Source organism: Symphalangus syndactylus, chromosome 6 (genome assembly GCF_028878055.3).
Source record: "Symphalangus syndactylus isolate Jambi chromosome 6, NHGRI_mSymSyn1-v2.1_pri, whole genome shotgun sequence".
NCBI classification, from domain to species: Eukaryota; Metazoa; Chordata; class Mammalia; order Primates; family Hylobatidae; genus Symphalangus; species Symphalangus syndactylus.
The window spans coordinates 92651688-92674333 of NC_072428.2; the positions used below are offsets into that span (position 1 = coordinate 92651688).

At 40.5% G+C, this 22646-nt stretch overlaps 1 protein-coding gene across 16 annotated transcripts in view; it reads left to right on the forward strand.

Annotated features, from left to right (window-relative positions):
- GSAP (gamma-secretase activating protein) overlaps positions 1 to 15334 on the forward strand; it is a 100325-nt gene extending 84991 nt beyond the window's left edge. For 9 of the 16 annotated variants that reach the window (XM_055283449.2, XM_055283459.2, XM_055283456.2 and 6 more), the window contains 8 exons: positions 2449 to 2544; positions 4777 to 4847; positions 5363 to 5457; positions 11680 to 11799; positions 12620 to 12681; positions 13880 to 13981; positions 14150 to 14249; positions 14650 to 15334. In XM_055283449.2, coding sequence (XP_055139424.1) covers positions 2449 to 2544; positions 4777 to 4847; positions 5363 to 5457; positions 11680 to 11799; positions 12620 to 12681; positions 13880 to 13981; positions 14150 to 14249; positions 14650 to 14741 — 738 coding nt within the window. In that variant the 3' untranslated portion in view covers positions 14742 to 15334. The remainder of the gene's footprint in view (positions 1 to 2448; positions 2545 to 4776; positions 4848 to 5362; positions 5458 to 11679; positions 11800 to 12619; positions 12682 to 13879; positions 13982 to 14149; positions 14250 to 14649) is intronic. The other 7 variants (XM_055283451.2, XM_055283454.2, XM_055283460.2 and 4 more) reach the window with 3 other exon arrangements.
- Positions 15335 to 22646: the final 7312 nt, after the last annotated feature.

A 22646-nucleotide genomic window follows, 5' to 3' on the forward strand; every position in this document is an offset into this window, starting at 1 on the left:
AGTGGTACGTGGGTTCTTTAGGGGCTGGCAAACAAGGGACCGTAAGACAAGGGGAAAGGGTTACGGGGGCTTCTCATTCTGATCTTATTCTTTATTCTTTGCACAAGTATGTTTTGCCAGCATTATGGACCCTGTGTGCCCAGTGGTAAGCAACCCATATGATTTCTGCCGTCTTGGAATATGTAGTCAAAGGGGGAAGACACACATGAATCACACAAATACATATGTAATTTACAAACCATGATAAGGAGTTTATAGCGTTGAGAGTGCTTTAAAAAAGGAAAGAGCTGCATCTTTGTGGCATTTGTATTTGGGGTTTCAAATACAACAGAACAGGCTGGGCACGGTGGCTCATGCCTGTAATCCCAGCACTTTGGGAGGCCAAGGCAGGCGAATCACCTGAAGTCAGAAGTTTGAGACCAGCCTGGCCAACATGGTGAAACCCTGTCTCTACTAAAAATACAAAAATTAGCTGGGCATGATGGTGCACACCTGTAATCTCAGCTGCTCAGGAGGCTGAGGCAGGAGAATCACTTGAACCCAGGAAGTGGAGGTTGCAGTGAGCCAAGATTGTGCCACTGCCCTCTATCCTGAGCGACCGAGGGGGACTCCGTCTCAAAAAACAAAACAACAACAAAAAAACAACAGAACAAAGTACTTTTTCTCAAAAGTCATAATACTAGGATGGCCAAAGAAATATAAATCAAAATAAATTAATTGAAAAGCAGAATTTGTAAATAAATCCAAAACCTTTAAAAAGCTGATTAAAGAGACATCTGGAAAGTCTAATAACATTTTTAATACTATGTGTACTTAAGAATGGGATAATCTATTTATTAGTTGAGGTTTGATTTTCAAGTTTTCTGCCTTTATTGCAGTCATTAGTGTTGTTTCTGCATAATATATTTGAATTTCTACAGTAAGGTTTGAGTTTCATAGTTTTTAATAGGAGAGGTTAGTTTAGATAAGGCAACAATAGTAAAAGAAAAATCTCACATATACAAGAAGGAAATAATTATAGTACTTTTATAAAATTAAATATTGTGCAGCCATTAAAATAGTATGGCAAACATGGCTGGGCACTGTAGCTCACACCTGTTATCCCAGCACTTTGGGAGGCCGAGGCGGGTGGATCACCTGAGGTCAGGAGTTCGAGACCAGCCTGGTCAACATGGTGAAACCCTGTTTCTACTAAAAATACAACAATTAGCTGGGCGTGGTAGCACGTGCCTGTAATCTCAGCTACCGGGAGGCTGAGGCATGAGAATCGCTTGAACCCAGGAGGTGGAGGTTGCAGTGAGCTGAGATCGTATCACTGCACTCCAGCCTGGGTGACAGAGCAAAAAAAAAAAAAAAGTATGGCAAACAATGTTTATACAACAAACACACAACATTAGAATGGGTGTGCACACCAGGAAAAAGAAAAAAATAACCTCCAATTGTTAATGTGGGTGGTAGGATTATGGGTGATTTTAATTTTTATCTTCATGGAAAAATTGAAAAGCACAAAGAAGTATGCACTATGTATTACATAGAAAGCATCTGTTTTTTAAAGCCAAATTAATTGGCACATGCATGAGACTGAATTGAAATAAGATACCATTATGTCTTGGCCCTGAAGGTTGTGGACTTGGTTTTACTCGAGGTATTGTAATGTGAATCTGCTAAAATAGAAGATGTGTGCATGGGTGATATAAGCTGTACAACTCCCTTGGGCTGTTTATTGGCACAAACATGGCCCTGGCATCCTGCTCTTGCTGAGCGTGTTGTCTAGGCAAAAGAGAAAGGAGGGAGGAGGAGAGAGAAAAGCAAAAGGTGGGGAGGGCTGGGAATGCTAATGGTTGGGGGAGCGAGGAGGCCCAAGGATGATCATACAAAGCGAGTATAGAAACAAACCTATTTGGAGGCACCAGAATGAATATTTCATTAACTTTGCATGTCAAGGGGCTGTGTTGAGTGTCTGTGGCCACTGTGTAGAGGGAAGTACCTGATTATTTCCCTTTTACTCCTGCTTCTGTCCTTCTAAAACACCCAAAACTGTTGCCCCCATTGGCTCAGTCATTCTATGTATAGAGTTGTTCCTGTTAATCTCCCAGGACTCTAGGAGAAGTAGACTTTAATCCTTTGGTAGATCCCAAAGCCTGTGACTTCTATGTTGGTGACTTTCACTGTCTTCTTTGGAGGATTCTCGTCAGAGTTAGAGCCTTACTTGCAGTTGCTCACGGGGCTTTGGGTGAATCATAAGTAATTCCTTTTGAGGCAAATGTTGGGGACCCCTTATTTATGCTTACCAGAGAAATATTGAGAGTTATGCATTTCCATTGATGGGACCTTCAGATCCAATATTTTTTATATTGATAAAGAATGTTAATAAGTGGATCTAATTCAAACCAGTTGCAGGTATGGGTGGGTAGGCTGTGACTTATCTAATGCATATCCTGTTTTCAGATGGTGTCTGAGCTAAAAGACCATTTTTTGAGACACCTACAGGGTGTAGAAAAGAAGAAAATCGAACAAATGGTTCTGGACTACATTTCAAAACTGGTTGGTCTTGCTTTTTATTCTCCTCATATGCCCCTTCACCCCACTCCCCATATAGTTCTGAAAATGTGGTTCAGTGAACCCATTTATGTGTTTTTCAAATTAGATTTTTGGAGATCTCCCATTCTTAAATCAGTACTTGGTGCTGTAGATTGAGAAAAGGGAAATAAGGACCATAAACAAAGAGCATTTGGTTTGGAAAGTGGTTTATTGCTCTCCCTTCAAATACTGATTTATATACCCATGGATACATAGGACAATGAGTTTAGTATGCTTGCCAAATGTTAATATCTCGTCTTGGCAACTTCCAGCTCCTTATTAAACAGTAAGAGATGATTTCTCTACATGGAGGTTTATGCAGACATGAGAGAACTTGAACTTCAAATCTTAATTAGTTCCAGTAGCCTAACTAGGCCAGATTCTAGCTCACTTGTATGAATACTACCATGTGAGACTGAGATTGGCAGTTCCTTACCTAGTAGCCACTTACTGAAATTTTGTGATCCAGATTAGTAACACCACTGTATGTGTAAATAGTAGTGATATGACTAGATTGAATTTTAAGGTTGTCTTGAGTTTTTGAAAAAGCATGTAGAGTTGAGGCCTGATCTTGCTTAGAATCTAGAAATAATGTTTGACAAATTCAAAAAAATGTTTGCACAGAAGGAGAAAGAACACTCCATTATTTCTCCAAATTTGTAAAAGACCAGTATGCAAATAAGCCAGTGTGTGAACATATATTTTTCCACTGAACTCTGGAAGATTTGTTAAATTTATTAGATATAATCCTGATTTAATCATTTCATGTTTAAAGTTTTCTGCCTTTATTGCAGCCATTAGTGTTGTTTCTACATAATATATTTGAATTTCTATAGTAAGGTTTGAGTTTCATAGTTTTTAGTGTATTAGGAGAGGTTAGTATTCTCATGTAGTGATATTTATAATCAGGGATTTGAATCTTTCTTAAGTCTCCTTCTCCATAGAACTGTACCAAGGAACTCACTTGATGAATGTGTTACTGATCCTCCCCATGTTGACATTAACTTTTTTTTTTTTTAAACTCACAACACACAGTGATTTAACACATCCACCTATCACCTTTATTTCTGTTGACTTGAAATCTTACTTCCCAAAGTGCTAAGAAGGGTTTCCATTCAAGCGTCATTTTTCTCCATTGTTAATAACATAAATTTTAACACTAGTTTGTGTTAACAGCCTGTAGAACCAATAGGCCCAGAAATGATACATATGAAGTCTCACAAAACTCAAGGTCCCTGACATTGACTCAGCAGTCACTGATTGAGGCCGCATCTCCCTGCCCCTGCCCAGCAGCCACCAGTCATGCCTTCTGCTCCCCTCTAAGGAGAGTGGCTGGCATCCTTTCTAAAACATATGCAAGGAAGTTGCTGCAGAACCTGATTATACTGGTTACATGTTAACTTACTTGATTTCAGCCAAAGAGAAACTGAGGATCTGTATCATTGAGGATAGCGTTTGCCTGTGAGTCTATGGAGATCCTTCTGCTTTGCCCCGTTTTTAGCCCACACAATGTGTGGATTCGTGGCTGATAACTCCATAGGGACTGCTCTTCTGCTGGCAAACTTGTTGCAGCGTTAGAATGGGTTTCTGGATAAAGCTCTAAGACAAAGAAGGCTACCTACTTTGGTTGATTAGTTCCAGTCAGTGTGCTAACCAATTCTTACAACAACCCTATGAAATATTTCCCCTCACTTTGCAGATGAGGACACTGCAATTTGGAGAGGGTGGGTAACTTGTGTAGGGTTACACAACTAGTAATGTATAGAATCTGGACTTGATACCAGTCTTACTTCACAGCTCATGATCATGACCTCCATTCTGTGTCTCTTTTCTTCTGACTGTCCACTGTTGGCTCTTGCGTTGTGACAGGCCTAGAGCAAACCCTGTAGCACTTTACCTTCACTGATGGATGAGGGTCTGTAAGTGTGAGTGGTGGGGCCAGTTAGCTGGGCTGGGGAGGCTTAGCTGGGGCACTGCCCACACAGAGGATGCTTTGTTAGATTCTGGTGCACATTTTCAGTCTTTCCATTTTGGGTTCAGTGCTTCAGAATTGACCTCAGAAAGGCTAGTTGTGTGTCTGGATGCAGCCTGAATGCCACCTGCCCTGAAATGCTTATCTGAGTTGTGGAGGCCTAGCTGTGGGGCCCTTGAGGGAAGGAATGGAGCAATGGCTAATGGACTGTCTTCACCCTCCAGCTGGATCTCATTTGCCACATCGTAGAAACCAGTTGGAGGAAACATAATCTTCATTCCTGGGTTCTTCACTTGTACGCAAGTATTTCTCGCTTTTATTATGGTGTACAAAGAGTGGAAACAACTCTGTTTTAGCAAAACACTTTTGAAATGTACTTGTTCAAATCAGTTCTCACCAGCTTCAACACCATCTAGCTTAATTCTGTACTCAGCATTTAAAGTTATGCCCCCCTGCATGTGTACCCTTTAATGTATAATAAAAGCTAAAATTAAAAAAAAGTTATGCCCCTGTTACTTTATCCATCCTCTTTTCCTGGCACATGGTTGGTGACAGGGGAGGGACAAATGAGCCCAGTACTGCCAAGAAGGGGAATTTCACTTAATACAATGTGTAACATATGTTCCTACTCTGATTAAATTCTAGGCATTAGGCTGATGGTCACAGTCATATTTATGGGGCTTTCTACAAGGCATAGCATTTCATGATTAGCATGAACCCTTGTGTAATACTCAAAGCCACTGCTTAGGACAAATGGAGCATCACAGATGAGCTCCTTGGCTGACATGCTGCTTTGTTTTTTTTACCCAGCAATAGTCGTGGCAGTGCTGCTGAATTTGCAGTTTTTCACATCATGACCAGGATTCTGGAAGCTACAAACAGTTTGTTTTTACCTCTGCCTCCTGGTAAGTGTTGGCTCTTTTGTCCTTTGGTATAATAAATTTATTTCTTCTTCATATGGGCCCTTGCCTTTGGTACATTGTAAGTTTGATGATGAGACTTGTGTATGAGAAATTGTGTATCTCGTGTCACTGTGAGTGATGGGTCGTTGGGTTGGTCTCTGCTGACCACAGCTCCTCTGACTACTAAACTATGATGTAGCTTATTACTAACTTTAGGGAATCTAGGCTTACCCCATGCAGCTTTCTAGGATAATTTGAACCAGTAGAGCTAATTCAGGGAGCTCTGTCTCTGATGTCTCCAGGCCTAGTTTATCTGATTGAGATGTCTGAAGATTAACACTGGGAAGTGGGTCTGGCTTGGTGCCAAGAATTGAACTGATTCTTATGTGCTTGGAGGCTAAAAAATTCCCTTGGAATTTTTAAATAGGATCAAGTCAGGCCACAAAACATCCTGGGGAGATGTATATGCAGTCATTCATTTAATTGGTCATTTGTTCATTTAGTCAACAAACATTTGTTGAGCAACTATGACATGACAGGTAATGTGCTAGAAATTAGTGCAATTACAAAGATTAGTAAGAGTCTAGTTGGGAAGATGTACATAGAAATCAGTATCCATTATGAGAAATAAGCCCCTGTTAGCTATAAACTGTCTTGTGCTCATTACATACCAGTTCATTTTTTTATTGTGTAAGAACACTTGACATGATACCCTCTTAAATTTTTAAATGCACAATACAGTATTGTTAAATATAGGTATGATGTTGGATAGCAGGTCTTTAGAACTTACTCATCTTTCATAGCTGAAACTTTATACCATTGAACAGTAATTACTTATATCCTACTCCCCAGTTCCTGGCAAGCACTGTTCTACCTTCTGTGTCTATGAGTTTGACTACTTTAGATACTGCATGTAAGTGGAATCATGCAGTATCTGTCCTTCTGTGACTGGCTTGTTTCACTTAGTGTAATGACCTGAAGTTTCATCCATGTTGTCACACGGAGCAGGATTTCATTTTCTAAGACTGAGTAATACTCCATTGTATATTCTACACTTTCTTCATCTGTCAGTGGACATTTAGGTTGTTTCCCTATCTTGGCTATTGTGAATATGTTGTGATAAACATGGGAGTGTATACATATCTCTTCAAGATCCTGATTTCAATTCTTAGGGATATTTATCCAGAAATGAGATTACTGGATCATATATTGATTCTTCTTTTTAATTTTTTGAGGAAACTCCATGCTGTACGCCACAGTGGCTGTACCACTTTACATTCCCACCAACAGCATATAAGGGTTCCAATTTCTCCACATTCTTGACAACACTTAGATTGTGGTTTTTTGATAGTAGCCAACCTGAGAGATGTGAGGTGATATCTCATTGTGGTTTTGATGTGCATTTCCCTGATGATTAGTGATGTCGAGCATATTTTCATATAAGTGTTGGCCATTTGTCTGCAATCTTTGGAGAAATGTCTATTCAAGTCCCTTGCCCATTTTTTAATCTGGTTGTTTTCTTGCTATTGAGGTTTGAGTTCCTTATATGTTTTAGATATTAACTCTTTGTTAGATATATGGTTTGCAAACACTTTTTGTCATCCTGTAGGTTTTGCCTTTACTCTGGATCGTTTCCTTTTATATATATATGTATATATATATATTTATACTTTTAGGGTACATGTGCACAATGCACAGGTTTGTTACATATGTATACATGTGCCGTGTTGGTATGCTGTACCGATTAACTTGTCATTTACATTAGGTATATCTCCTAATGCTATCCCTTCCCCCTCTCCCCACCCCACAAAAAGCCCAGGATTGTTTCCTTTGCTGTGCAGAAGCTTTTTTGTTTGGTGTAGTCTGTCTTACATATTTTTGTTTTCATTGTTTGTGCTTTGGATGTCATATTCAAGAAATCATTGCCAAGACCAATGTCAAGAAGCTTTCCCTCTATGTTTCTTCTAGGGGTTTTTCAGTTTCGGGTCTTATGTTTAACTTTCTAATGCATTTTGAGTTGAATTTTGTTTATGGTAAAGATAAGGGTCCCATTTCATTCTTTTGCCTATGGACAGTTTTTCCAACACCATTTATCAGAGATACACGATCCTTTCCCCATTGTGTGTTCTTGGTGCTTTTGAAGATTAGTTGCCTGTATATGAATGGGTTTATTATTGCACATAAGTTCTAATGAGTGTTAAACTTTATGATAGCTGTAACTACATATCAGCTGATTTTTAGTTACTTCATTCATATATATTCATCCATTCATCATTTGTTCATTCCTTCATTTTAGGCCAACATATATATGATACTCATTTTGTGCCAGGTACTGTTGAAAGTACACACAAATTAGTACACTTAATTTTCATAAAAACTGTAACTGGTAGAAACTTAAATTGGACCACATTAAATTGTCAGTGTCCAACCATTTTTTGGCCAACAAAAATGGCACTTTCATGTGGTTCCACTTAATATTATTCCCATTTTATAGATGGTGAAACTGAGGCCAGAAAGGTTAAGTAATTTGCCTAAAGTCATATTAACTATTGAGTGACAGAGCTGATATTCAAATCCAGGCAGTCTGGCTCCAAAATCCATGCTGCTTCTTGAATTTTATATTCCAGTTGAATTAGTTGATGTTGAAACATGGGCTATTTATGGGCCTAAAGAATCCCTACAGCATATGCTGCTCTGCATTTATGACACATCTGATACGATTTGGAATCCTTCATTCTTCATCTACCTTATTTAATGTCTGTCTGTAGTAGCAGTACAAATGGAGTTGAAAGGGACCATTCGTGAGGGGAATGGATGGTTTAAAATTATCCCAATGGAATATGAGTTATGAGGTACACCCTAGAAAGAGTGAAGGATTTCAGGAAAACTACCTTTGTGGCTTAAATTCTTAATTGTTTGTTGTTAACACAAAAAATTTGGTAGGGAAATAGATTGACAGTTTCAGATTTGTTCATTACAGATATTCAAGCTTCTTTTGAAAATAAATGAAACTGACTTACTGGGGACATTGTTATGCCTGGAGATCATAAAAATCCACTTTCTACCCAACTCACATTCCTTCACAGGGATAAGGAGGGAAAACAAAGATATTATCCATAGTGATCGAGAATTATTATAAGTAGACTTATGGCTTGTGTCTGTGGGTCAGGTAAGGAAAAGGTGTTTCTCATTTTTTTTAAATTATACTTTAAGTTCTAGGGTACATGTGCACAACGTGCAGGTTTGTAACATAGGTATACATGTGCCATGTTGGTTTGCTGCACCTATTAACTCGTCATTTACATTAGATATTTCTCCTAATGCTATCCCTCCCCCAGCTCCTGACCCCACGACACGTCCTGGTGTGTGATGTTCCCCCCAACACCTTGTCCAAGTGTTCTCATTGTTCAATTCCCACCTATGAGTGAGAACATGCGGTGTTTGGTTTTCTGTCCTTGTGACAGTTTGCTCAGAATGATGGTTTCCAGCTTCATCCGTGTCCCTGCAAAGGACATGAATTCATCCTTTTTTATGGCTGCATAGTATTCCATGCTCTCTCCTTTTCTCTTAAATGTTTATGTCCATCATGTGACATGGAAATGGGGGGGGAGGTGACACTGGATCATGTGTGTGTGTGCATGCTTGTATGAATTCAGGGTGTTTCTATATGCACATGCATAAGTGTGCTTGCTTTCCAGGCCTATTGGACTAATGAGGACTATTTGAGTTACAATTGTCAGAGACTTGTAACATGAATTGGTTAAAGTTAAGAAGAGGATGGGGAACACAAGAAGGAAGTCAGGGTTTAGAGCTAGGGCATTTGCTTTTAAAAAAAGGAACTGTATTGCACTTGCTGGCTAGAGGAGGCCAGGAGCCCTGGAAGATGAAGACTAAAGTTGGGTGGAGCTGATGACTAATTACAGCCAATTTGCTCTGTTGCTCAGAGCTGATGTACAGAGGCCAAGAACGGGTCCCTGAACTTGGGACGGTGCCCTGGGAATAGAGGATGAAGGGTCATCAGGGATCTTTAGGATATGAACACAGGGCTGGAGAGGGAAATTTGAATCCAGAAAATCAATAGGATCAATAATCTAGTGTAAACTTTTCTTCAGAAATAATTTTGTTACTTTTTACTAAGTTTTGTGAAGAATTTCCAAATCCATTTGAAAAACTTTGTTGTTAATTAACTAGTAAAATAGTGGCGTTTTTTTGGACTCAGGGAAGCTAGTGGACTCATCCTGTTAGCCCATCAACACATGCTTGTGGGCAGAGCCTGTACTTCATCTGACCCTTGATGTTACAAGGACTTAGGACTGTGCGCCATGGCTTGTGATTCATGTGTTTAGAGAGAGAAAATCCCATGATTTCTCTGAATTCAAGCCCTGCTCGTTGGGCATCATCCTTTTGTCAGGTACCCTCCCAAGAGTAGACTATGATTCTTCTGTCATTCCCACATTCAATCAGTTGCAAAGCCTGTACATGTCACCATGCCTCTCTGATTCAGTACCTCCATTACCTCTTATCCACGTTCAGGCAATAGCTTCTCTACAGGTGTTCATACCTTCTGTAGCAAATTGTTACTCCAACTCATTCTTTGCCTGTTGCCATATTAATATCCCAATGGTAAATCTTCTGTCCTGCCTAAAAATTTTCATTACCTCCTCAAAGTCTCTCAAATTAATAAGCCTCTGTCATTCAGCATTCAACCTCTGTCACCTGCACTCATAAGCACCGAACTGGTCACATTTTTTTAAATGTCTATTTTTTTGTAATTGATTGTCTGCCTCCCCCAGCAGACTGCAAGGTGTACGGGAGCAGCAATTGTGCCTGTTTTGCTTATTTTTATACTCTTAGCCCCTTGCCAGGTGTGTGGAAGGGATGTGCTGAATAAATTAGCTTTTCCAACCTTACCTCTTAATCTTTCTCTCCTCTAATATGATTCCAACCCAGCTGGATCATTTACTATTTTCTGAATATGCCCTATGCTTTCTTATCTTCAGACCTCTGTTCATGTTCTATTAACACAGCTGCCAGTTATTAACAGTGATACTATGGTTGAAAGCCTACTCTACAATCACACAGTTGATGCAAATTTCAACTTACACATTATTATTTCTGTGATCCTGGGCAAGTTTCCTCGTTCCTGTGAATCTTGGCTTTTGGTTTTTCCGTTTATGAAATGGGAATCTAGTAATTCCCACCCCCATAGTTTTGTATGAGGATCAGATGAGCCAGGACACAGGTTGAAAGCCTTGGTACGTGTCCAGTATGGGTCGCTATTGTTATAGTGCATGCTAGGCTCTTCACAGACCTGGCTCTAGTTCTCAAAGCAGCCCTGTGGGAAAGGTACTGGTGGTTCCAATTTAGAGATGAAGAAATGGAGGCTCAGAAAGGCTTAGTTGTCTGCAGCTGGTGAGTAATACAGCAGGATTCTGGCCTAGGGCTGCTCATGCCAAACCTGGCTTTTTCTACTGTCCCCACTCATTTCCACTCATAGGAATTGCATCTATCCTTTGAAGCTCCCCGCCAATGCCATCACTTCCAAGAGAGCTGTTTTGATTCTCTCCTGGTCTGATACCTTCTCCCATGCATGATGTTTTTATCTGTTGTCAGTAGTAGTATACTTAGAGATCTGGGTTTCTGTGGGTAGCTCTACCCATGAGACAGGCTTGAGAATGCCTACCTTTCAATTGAATTCCTATAAATTTGCTATCTGGCCATATTGTCTTAATACTTTCTTTTCTGTACTTTAGTCCAAGTAGACTCTAAAAGCCTTTCTCTAGGGCATACCCAGAGATCAGCCATATGAACTATTGCCTTGTGGTCCAAATTTGTTTCCCTTCAGCAAAATGGTCCTCATCCCAACAACCTTTTAGTCTGGACATCTGAAGTCTGAAATGCTTCTGTACTCCTTTGCTATCTTACTGTAGAATCACAAACATATCAAACTGTAAAACCATTGAGTAGGCCTTGCTCTGTTTTTGTGCAGGAAGGGACCCAAGGAGCAAGGATTGTATACTTACCGGAAACTTACTATAGACCTAGCATGATATTTAGTTATGAATAATACACAGAAGGAAACTTGGACCTTGTTTTCAAGAAATTCAGTTGGTTCCAGGCACCAAGCACTGAACTAAGTGCTTTATTAACATGATCTAATCCATTCCCTCGGGGCTGCTGGAGATGTTGGCTGACTGCGTTTACCCTCCGGATCTCTCATCCTAGGTTTTCATACTCTGCACACCATCCTCGGGGTCCACTGTCTCCCTTTGCATAACCTGCTGCATTGCATTGACAGTGGAGTGTTGCTTCTCACTGAAACAGCTGTCATAAGGCTCATGAAAGGTAAGAAGCCCTGAGTTTGCCAGAGTGCTAGTTCCAGCCTGAGCACCACCAAGGCTAGCTTCTTGGGTGTGCAACCTGTGCAGTCACAAAGAGCCTGGCTGCACTCAGAAGAGTGCCCTGCTCAGTTTAATGCTGCATTACATCTTGAAATTCTTAGTAATATTTGAACAAGGGCTTGCTCATGTTCATTTTGTGCTGAGCCCCACAAATTATACAGCTGGTCCTGTGAGCACAATCCATTCCCTGTAATCATCTTTTGGGCCAATTTAAAGTGTCTGAGCCCTTCACGAGGTCCTAAGGGACTTTTCAATCCACATACAACTATTAGATTCCTTTTCTGTGCAAGAGGGCACTTGAGGCTCCGAGCCTCTGCAGGCTCCTTTCTCAAGAAAATGTCACGAAATGGCTTACTTTCAGCTGATTAACTCTGTCATCTCAAAGTTAGACTAGAAATGCAAGGAAAATTATCGAGAGGGGCAATTAAATGAATTTGAACTTTAAATTCTGTAGTATAATCACTCAAATTATTCAATTGTATTTTAAGATGATTTTTGTTTATATGAAAACATTTGTCATTCCTCAAGGTACCTTCTGTTTTAAGTTAGTCAATAAAATTGCTTTGTACCTGGCAGCCTGTTATAGAAAAATCCCTTTTTATTCAGAGAGTCAGAGTAAAATTTCCAAAATGCTGTTAGATTAGCTTGAGAATACACAATTGGGATATGTCTTATCAAGATGAACCGCTCCAGTATTAATATTAACTTGCTGAAGTATCAAAATGGGTATTTGTTTCATTTGTCAGTCTCTAACTTTCTTGTAGATCTGGACAATACAGAGAAAAATGAAAAACTGAAATTCAGTATCATTGTGCGGCTTCCTCCGGTAATCCTGAGTTACATTTTATTTTCTCCCTAAGCTTTGGCATGACCCTCCTTCAATTTCTTCTTGCAAAAAGAGCATTTACTTGCTTTGGGTTAAAGTCAATTGAATCGTTTCACTTTTCAACGCTTCCAAGAAATCCCACCCATCCCCAGCCCTCTGTCAGCTGTTTCCCACTTGGCCTACAAAGCACTTGCTCTCTGGCTCTGCCCTGCCTTGGCACAGTCCAGTGAGAACATTAAGCCATTTTTGCCTCTTAGGAAACCACACTAATATTTACATCTGAGTCTGAGAGGGAGGGAGAGGGGAAACGTGCTTTTGGCATTTAAACAGATTTAACTTGGATACATTTGAATACAGGTGAGGACAGAAGGTTCTAGAACTGTATTTCCCTTTACTGCATTTCCACCATGGTAGGAAGACATTCCCAGGTCAAAGGAAGAATGAGAAACACAAGGGAATATCAACACTCAGAGTCAGAGATACTATGAAAATATGAAATTCCACAGCAAGGTCTTCCGAGCCTGTAATTCTGCAAACTTCCTGACCTGAAGAGCCTCAGCCAGCTCCATCTGCTGTGTACACGCCTTGCACCTCTGGCACTGTCCTCTCACGAACGGCTGTCTGTCTGTTGCCTTTCTGGACCTAATCGCCCTGCTCTGTAGTAGCCCTTGCCCCTCACTCAACAGGCTTACTGAAGCAAAGGCAAGAACAGAAAACAAAGCATCTTTTCCATAGCTAGATCTCTCTGGGAAACATTGCTGAATATTTAGTTTGGTCTCCAAATTTGCTTATTTCCCCAGTACTCTTAGGGAATTAAAATACTCTAGGCAAGAGAATGGCAGAGAAGTTGATATAAACATGCCCACACCCCTTTAGTTTCCTGTCAAAACGTCAGCGTTGGCATGCCCATCTCTGGTTTTGAAGAGCAGCAGATAAACTCCATTTCAGTAAAAGGGTTTAGCAATATCAGTGTATAAACCACTTTCCTCAGTGTAGCATTTGAGAGAGTATTTACTCCTTCATAGAAACTTCATAGGAACATGGCATTTCTCCAAGGGTCCTTAATCATCAAGGGCCTGTCTTAGACTAACCAGCTACTTTGGAATAATACTTTTAAAAATTATGAATAGATATAAGGTATGTTTACTTAATATAGTGTGCGGTATATTCTCTACATTTTTTTCAATTTGCATAATAGCTTATTGGTCAGAAGATTTGTAGACTTTGGGATCATCCTATGAGTTCTAACATCATTTCGCGGAACCACGTGACACGACTGCTTCAGAACTACAAGAAACAGGTGAGTGAGTTTCTCTGCAAGCACAGCCAACTAAATGTTTTTAGGATCCTGTTTGCCCATGACAACATATCTGTATGGACAGCAATTACAGTTCTTATCACTTTATTTTAAAATTGTGCTTATTGTGGAGAACCAACTTACTTACACCAGAAGTGGTTTCCCTTTTAGCCTCGGAATTCTATGATTGACAAATCATCGTTCAGTGTAGAATTTCTGCCTCTGAACTACTTCATTGAAATTCTGACAGATATAGAGTCCTCCAATCAAGGTAATTTACTCCCCTGTTCTCAGGGTCTTTCCACTTTTCCCTTGACACATCAGTCCTTCCCTATTCACTTCTTTGAACTGTTTTCTTTCCAAAATCCTTTTAACATACAAGTAGGCCCTTATAGCAATTGGTTTACATTAGCAGTACCCAATTTACTACCTAGAGTAAATTACCAAATAATCACCTCTGAAGTTTTAAAAGAGTCAAGAGGTTTAAAGCCCATTTGGTTGATGCAAATGTTCTTGGTGCTGAAGTTTAATAAAATTTAAGAACATATTCTTAAAAAATTCATTTTACTGAAATACAATTATGATTTTAATGAGCTGTGAGCACAAAGTTATAAATGTTTCAGGGCCCCATAGTAACCCTTTTTCCCTGCCCCCTCCCCATTTTTTTCCAGCCCTGTATCCTTTTGAAGGACGTGACAATGTGGATGCAGAATTTGTAGAGGAAGCAGCTCTGAAACACACCACGATGCTTTTAGGCTTATGAAAAAGAAAATGCAATTGGATCTGCTGCTGCCATTTTAATCTTGCTCATTAACCTTACTCCTTTGAGAATTCTTTAACAATATTTAAAATTGGTAACAAAAATAAGAAATTGTTCAGCCATCTGAGTTTCAGGTTGGTACACGTTCAGACAGAACTGCTGTATCACATTCCAATTTTGAATAGCCAGTGAGCAATCAAGTGTAGAGAAATGATAAATGGCCTAAGAAGGCATACAGTGGCATAAATGATGCTCTTCCTAGTAGCTTAATAGGCCACAAGCTAGTTTCTGTTGCACTCTGAAATAAAATATGCTTTAAAAATGTAGGGAACAGTGCTTAGAAAAGCAAAAACTAGGTGTGTCATTGAAATAATAGGCAGAAAAATTAAATGTTACATAAGAACACTATTTGGAAAGAGGCTCCTTTTAAAAACTGAATTTGTACTAAATCAGATTTGCCATGTCCAGTACAGAATGATTTGTACTTAGTATTTGCAGCAGGGTTTGTCTTTGTGAATTCAGATGAAATGTATTTAATTTTTATTTATAAAAGGTTGATTTAGGAATATTTTGTCATTAAAAAACCTGAAAACAAAGTTTTGGCCTGACTTTCCCTGTTTTTTGAATGTAGCCTTCTTATTGAAGCCAAGAATCATGAGACTATAAACATTTTCTCCAAAGGCCTCCATGTGACACCTAACTCATTGTACCATTTCTTTTTTTCGCTTTTCCATAGTGATTTCATTCTAACCCATAAATACAGTTGCAGCCCAAGGTCAGCCCACAACCCTTTGCTTTTCTGTCTTCAGACTGAACTTGAGATTTTAATGATTGATTATAAATATCATTAGCTGGTATGATCATTCAACTTCCTGTCTAAAATCATTTTGTTCTAAAAATTGTCCTGTCTTATAGAATTACCCTTTTTGTTCAAATACTTCATTGTCACCAATATTCAAAATCTTGGAGCCTAGTCAATGCAATGCTGATTCTTACTCTTGATAAGGTCATTATCTTTCAATCCCTGCTTTCATTCATTTCTTTGCATACCTGGATTGTTTTAGTTGCTCCCTAAGGTCTAAATTTATCTGAAACATATTTGAGATAAACACTAGTTTGAGCTGGTCACTCTGCTCATAATCCTTTAATAACTTGCCATTCATTATAGGATAAAATTCAAACTCCTTGACATTCAAGGTGTCCCAAATTCCTGCCTTGTATAATATGAACATTTTCTTCCAGCCAGGTCAGTTCACTGGGCCTTGAACACAATTCTTGTCTTAGTTCCAAGCCTTTCTTTAGGTTATTATTTCCCACACCTGGATTCCCTCCTCTGTTAAAATCTTATTCATGCTTAAGGGTCAGATAAACAGTTCGTGATCCAAGTCATTCTAGCACCTGGTGGCATCTTCCTTCTGAGCCAGTGCCATGCATTGTAATATTTAACTATCCTTCCCTTTGTGATGTTATTTTTCTATTCTTAGGTTGCTCAAACTTCCTATGTGTGTATTTTTGAATCCCAAATGAGGTTACTAATTCCTACAGTACAGGAACTATGTTTAAATATGCAGTATTTCTTATTTTCAAAGGCACTCCCAAGTAATTGCTTTATGACTCACCAAGCAGGTAAGGTTTAGGCTGAGAGACATTAAATTTCTTTTAAATCTGGCAGGATTAGGACCTTGTACAGATGAATTTAGTAAAATAAAGGGATGGAATATTTCTCACTCCCAGAGTTGCAAAATAAAGTATGAAATAAAGATACTTTCACCCCCTTCCCTCTAGAAACACCACTGGGCCAGCTAAACAGTCATGCAGCCACGTCATGGGCTTGAGAAACAGCCCTGGGCCCACCCCTGGCAGACATACCCCCAAGCTAGCTGAGCAGCTCTGTACCCACGAACTGGACCTGAGAAATGGCCCCATGGGCTACCCCTAATAGACATCCCAGGCTAGCTGAGCAGCCTTGCACCCACATACTGGGCTTGAGAAGCAGCTCCATGGGCTGCTCCCAGGCTGGCTGAGCAGCTACATGCCTGTGTCCTGAGCCAGAGAAAGAGTCCCGTGGACCACCCTCAGCAGACACATACCCAGGCCAGCTGAGATGCTGTATAACCATGTGCCAGGCCTGAGAAACAGCCCTGTGAGGTGTCCCTACCAAACATGCCTCCAGGCCAGCTGAGCAGCTGTGCGTCTGCATACCAGGCCTGAAAAACAGCCCCATGGGCCACTCCTCATAGGCACATGTCCTGCCAAGCAGACTTGCACCTGTGCCATAGCCCTGATGATAAACAGCCCTGTAGGCCACTCTCAGCAAATGTGCCCCTAGGCCAGGCATGCAGCATTGTGCCTACATTCAGGGTGTGAGAAACAGCCCCATTGACTGCCCCTGGCAGAAACGTCCCTAGGCTGACTGAGCAACCACATGCCCATGTTCCTAGCCAAAGTAAAAGCTGCGTGGCTCCAACTTCAGCAAGCCAGACTCCAAGTTGGCTGATCCACCATGTGCATACATCTGCCCTCAACCTGAAAAATAGCCTGGTGAGCCCACCCCAGTTGCCACAAACTCTCTCAAATCTAGGCCACTGAGAAACATCACTAGTGTGGATTGCAGCTGAAGAAACTTTAAAGATAGCACACTGCTCTTTCCAGCTAGAATGAAGGCCAATGCACTCCATTGAACTGACACTCCACAACTCATTTATACAAATAAGTCTTTCCCTATGAAACTTCCATAAAATTGGAAGAGCTGATTTTTCCACCAGATGCATAGAAATCAATGTAAGGACATATCAAGCACGAAAAAGTAAGGAAACATGACACCTTCAAAGGAAAATAATTCTCCAGTAGCAGACCCCAATTATAACAAAATATAGGAAATGCCAAAAAAATCAAAATAATAGTCCTAAGGAAACTCAGATTCAAGAGAATACAGATACATAATTCAACAAAATCAGGAAAACAATTCATGATTTGAATGAAAATCCAACAAAGAACCAAATAAATCCTACAGCTGAAGGATTCAATGAATGGAAAACACAATTGAAGACTGCAACAACAGACTAAACCAAGCAGAAGAATTTCTAAACTTCAAGTATTCTGAAATAATACAGGCAGACAAAAAAGAATAAAAAATAATGAAGAAAGCCTATAGGATTTATGGAAAACTATTAAGTGAACAAATAATCATATTATGGGCATTCCAAAAGGAGAAGAGAAAGGAAAAGGTGAGGGAAACATATGTAATGAATAGAAGACTTCACAAGTCATGAGAGAGAGGTGGACATCCAGGTCCAGGAAGCTAAAAGAACCACAAATAGATTCAACCCAAACAGGTCATCTCCAAGGCACATTGTAGTCAAATTGTCAAAAGGCAACAATAAAGAATGCTAAAAGCAGCAAGAGAAAACTGTCAAGTCACATATAAGGGAAACCCCATTAAATTAATAGCAGATTTCTCAGCATAAAACTTCTAGGCTAGGAGAGAATAGGTTGATATCTTCAAAGTACTGAAAAAAAAAAGCCAACAATATTATATCCAGAAAAGCTATCCTTCATAAATGAAGGAGAAATAAAATATTTCACAGACAAACTAAGACTAAGGACATCTATCACCATTAGACTGGCCTTACATGAAATCCCATAAGAAATACTCAAGGGAGTCTTACATCCGGAAGTGAAAAGACAATCGCCATAGTCATGAAAATATGTGAAACTGGCTGGGCATGGTTGCTCACACCTGTAATCTTAGCACTTTGAAAGCCTGAGGTGGGGAGATCACTTGAAGCCACAAGTTCAAGGCCAGCCTGCACAACATAGTGAGACCCTATCTCTACAGAAAAAAAAAAAAATTAAAAACATGCAAAACTGGCAAACTCATTAGTAGAGCCAATACACAAAAAGAAAGGAATCAAACCTTATTACTACAGAAAACCATCTACCCACAAAAGTAAATAAGAGGAAGGGACAAAGAATAAACAAAACAACCAGAAAACAATACAACGACAGGAGTAAGTCCTCACCTGTCAATAATAACCTAAAATGTAAATGGATTAAATCCCCCATTTAAAATATGTAGACTCACTGGGTGGATCACGGCAGACAGGATGCAGGACTAGATTGAAGCTCCGAAAGAGCAGCATGCAGAGGCTTGCATTATGAATTTTAGCTCCAGATCAACTGTAAGAACAGACCAGCAATCCTGAGAGGACCCATAGACCCTCTGAAGGAAGCAGACTGCTCCTGCAGGACCTGGGAGACACCCCAAATACTGTGTGTGCCCCAATCGCGGAAATGGGAAACAGAGACCCTCCTCTCCTGGACACAAACCCCCACTGGAGAAGCTGAAGGTCTGTGGGAGAAGTTCCCGACCTTCTGGAGCTGAGCCAAGTTAGACAGTCGAGCTGAGCGAAATACAGGGGTAGAGGAAGTAGCAGAAAGGCACTGGGAGCTCGCAGGATCCCCAAGCAGCCCATTCCTGCCTGGCACCACAGGGATCCATCAGGATGGTGGCCAGAGGAGCAGGAGGTAAGACTACAGGGAGAAGGACTTCTCTAGCTGAACTCTGTAACAATTTGAACGGGGCCAGAAGCCTCCTGGCCAGAACTCGGGGGAGGGCACGAAACCAGCTTGCGGACTTCACAGGCGGGGAAAGAAATAAAGCCCTTTTCTTTTGCAGCTGGGAGGCGGAAAGCCTTGGGCAAGTTTTCAAGCCCGACTTGCCCTCCGCCTGGAAACAAGACTTGGGGCTGTAGTGGGTGGCACGGTGGGAGTGAGACTGGCCTTTCAGTTTGTATGGGAGCTGGGTGAGGCCTATGACTGCCGGCTTTCCCTCACTTCCCTGACAACCTGCATGACTCAGCAGAGGCAGCCATAATCCTCCTGGGTACACAAATCCAGTGACCTGGGAATCTCACCCCCCTCCACCACAGCAGCTGCAGCCAGACCTGCCCAAGGAGAGTCTGAGCTCAGACACACCTAGCCCTGCCCCCATCTGATAGTCCTTCCCTACCCACCCTGGTAGCGGAAGACAAAGGACATATAATCTTGGGAGTTCTAGGGCCACGGCCACCTCCGGTTCCTCTCCACACTACTATAGCTAATGCTTTCTGCAAAGTGCCACCTCTTTCTGGTGGGAGGCCAACCAGCACAAAAATAGAGCATTAAACCACCAAAGCTAAGGACCCCCATGGAGTCCATTGCACCCTCTGCCACCTCCACTGCAACAGGCACTGGTAACCAGGGCTGAGAGACCCATAGATGGTTCACATCACAGGACTCTGTGCAGACAACCCCCAGTACCAGATTGGAGCCAGGTAGATTCCCCGGGTGGCCCAAAAGAGAGACAACAATCACTGCAGTTTGGCTCACAGGAAGCCACATCCACGGGAAAAGGGGGAGAGTACTACATCAAGGGAACACCTGGGACAAAAAAAATTTAAACAGTAGCCTTCAGCCTTAGACCTTCCCTCTGACAGAGTCTACCCAAATGAGAAGGAACCAGAAAACCAATCCTGGTAATATGACAAAACAAGGCTGGTCAACACCCCCCAAAAATCACATTAGTTCACCAGCAATGGATCCAAACCAAGAAGAAATCCCTGATTTCCCTGAAAAAGAATTCAGGGGGTTAGTTATTAAGCTAATCAGGGAGGGACCAGAGAAAGGTGAAGCCCAATGCAAGGAAATCCAAAAAATGATACAAGAAGTGAAGGGAGAAATATTCAAAGAAATAGATAGCTTAAAAAAACAAAAAATTCAGGAAACTTTGGACACACTTTTAGAAATGTGAAATGCTCTGGAAAGTCTCAGCAATAGAATTGAACGAGTAGAAGAAAGAAATTCAGAGCTCGAAGACAAGGTTTTCCAATTAACCCAGTCCAATGAAGACAAAGAAAAAAATAAAATACAAACAAAGCCTCCAAAAAGTCTGGAATTATGATAAACGACCAAACTTAAGCATAATCAGTGTTCCTGAGAAAGAAGACAATTCTAAAAGCTTGGAAAACGTATTTGGGGGAATAATCGAGGAAAATTTTCCTGGCCTTGCTAGAGACCTAGACATGCAAATACAAGAAGCAGAACGAACACCTGGGAAATTCATCGCAAAAAGATCTTTGCCTAGGCACATTGTCATCAGGTTATCCAAAGTTAAGGCAAACGAAAGAATCTTAAGAGCTGTGATGAGGGAAGAGAGAGACCCTCTCATATTGTTTTATACTCAGTACCTGTTTTAAGAAAAAACAACAAGGAAGTAAAACCAAAGACAGGCAGCCCAGTGCCAGGCCCGAAACCAGGCCTGGGCCTGCCTGGCCTAAACCCAGTAGTTAAAAATCAACTCATAACTTAGAAACCGATGTTATTCATAGATTCCAGACATTGTATAGAACATTGTGAAACTCCCTGCCCTGTTCTGTTTCTCTCTGACCCCCTGTGTATGCAGCCCCTGTCACATACCACTGGCTTGCTCAAATCAATCACGACCCTTTCATGTGAATCTTTAGTGTCGCGAGCCCTTAAAAGGGACGGAAATTGTGCATTCGGGGAGCTTGGATTTTAAGGCAGTAGCTTGCCGATGCTCCCAGATGAATAAAGCCCTTCTTTCTACAACTCGGTGTCTAACAGGTTTTGTCTATGGCTCATCCTGCTACAGTGAGAGAGAAGCACCAGGTAACCTAGAAAGGAAAACCTATCATTTAACAGCAGACTTCTCAGCAGAAAACCCCACAGGCTAGAAGGGATTGGGGGTCTTATCTTCAATCTCCTCAAGCAAAACAAATACCAGCCAAGAATTTGGTATCCAGGAAACCTAAGCATCATATATGAAGGAAAGACATTTTTTGACAAACAAATATTGATCAAATTCGCCATTACCAAGCCACCACTACAAGAACTGCTAAAAGGAGCTCTAAATCTTGAAACAAATCCTGGAAGCACATCAAAACAGAATCTCATTAAAGCATAAATCACACAAAACCTATAAAACAAAAATGCAAGTTAAAAAACAAAACAAAAAAATCCCAAAAGTACACAGGCAACAAAGAGCGTGATGAATGCAATGGTACCTCACATTTCAATACTAACATTGAATGTAAATGGCCTAAATGCTCCACTTCCTAAACATATATGCACCTAACACTGGAGCTCCCAAATTTATAAAACAATTACTAATAGGCCTAAGAAATGAGATAGACAGAAACACCGTAATAGTGGGGGACTTTCGGTACTCCACTGACAGCGCTTACGTCATCAAGACAGAAAGTCAACAAAGAAACAATGGATTTTAACTATACCCTGGAACAAATAGACTTAACAGATATGTACAGAACATTTCATCTAACAGCCACAGAATACACATTCTATTCAATAGTGCCTGGAACTTTCTCCAAGACAGACCATATGATAGGCCATAAAACGAGCCTCAATAAATGTAAGAAAATTGAAGTTATATCAAGCACTCTCTTAGACCACAGTGGAATAAAACTGGAAATCAATTCCAAAAGGATCCTTCAAAACCATGCAAATACATGGAAATTAAATAACCTGCTCCTGAATGAGCATTGGGTCAAAAATGAAATCAAGATTGAAAATAAAAAATTCTTCGAACTGAATGATAATAAATGACACAACCTATCAAAGCCTCTGGGATACACCTAACGTGTAGTAAGAGGAAAGTTCATAGCTCTAAACGCCTATATCAAAAAGTCTGAAAGAGCACAGACAATCTAAGTTCACACTTCAAAGATCTAGAGAAACAAGAACAAGCCAAACCCAAACCCAGCAGAAGAAAGGAAATAACAAAGATCAGAGCAGAACTAAACAAAATTGAAACAAACAAAAATACAAAAGATAAATGAAACAAAAAGCTGTTTCTTTGAAAAGGTAAATAAAATTGATAGGCCATTAGCA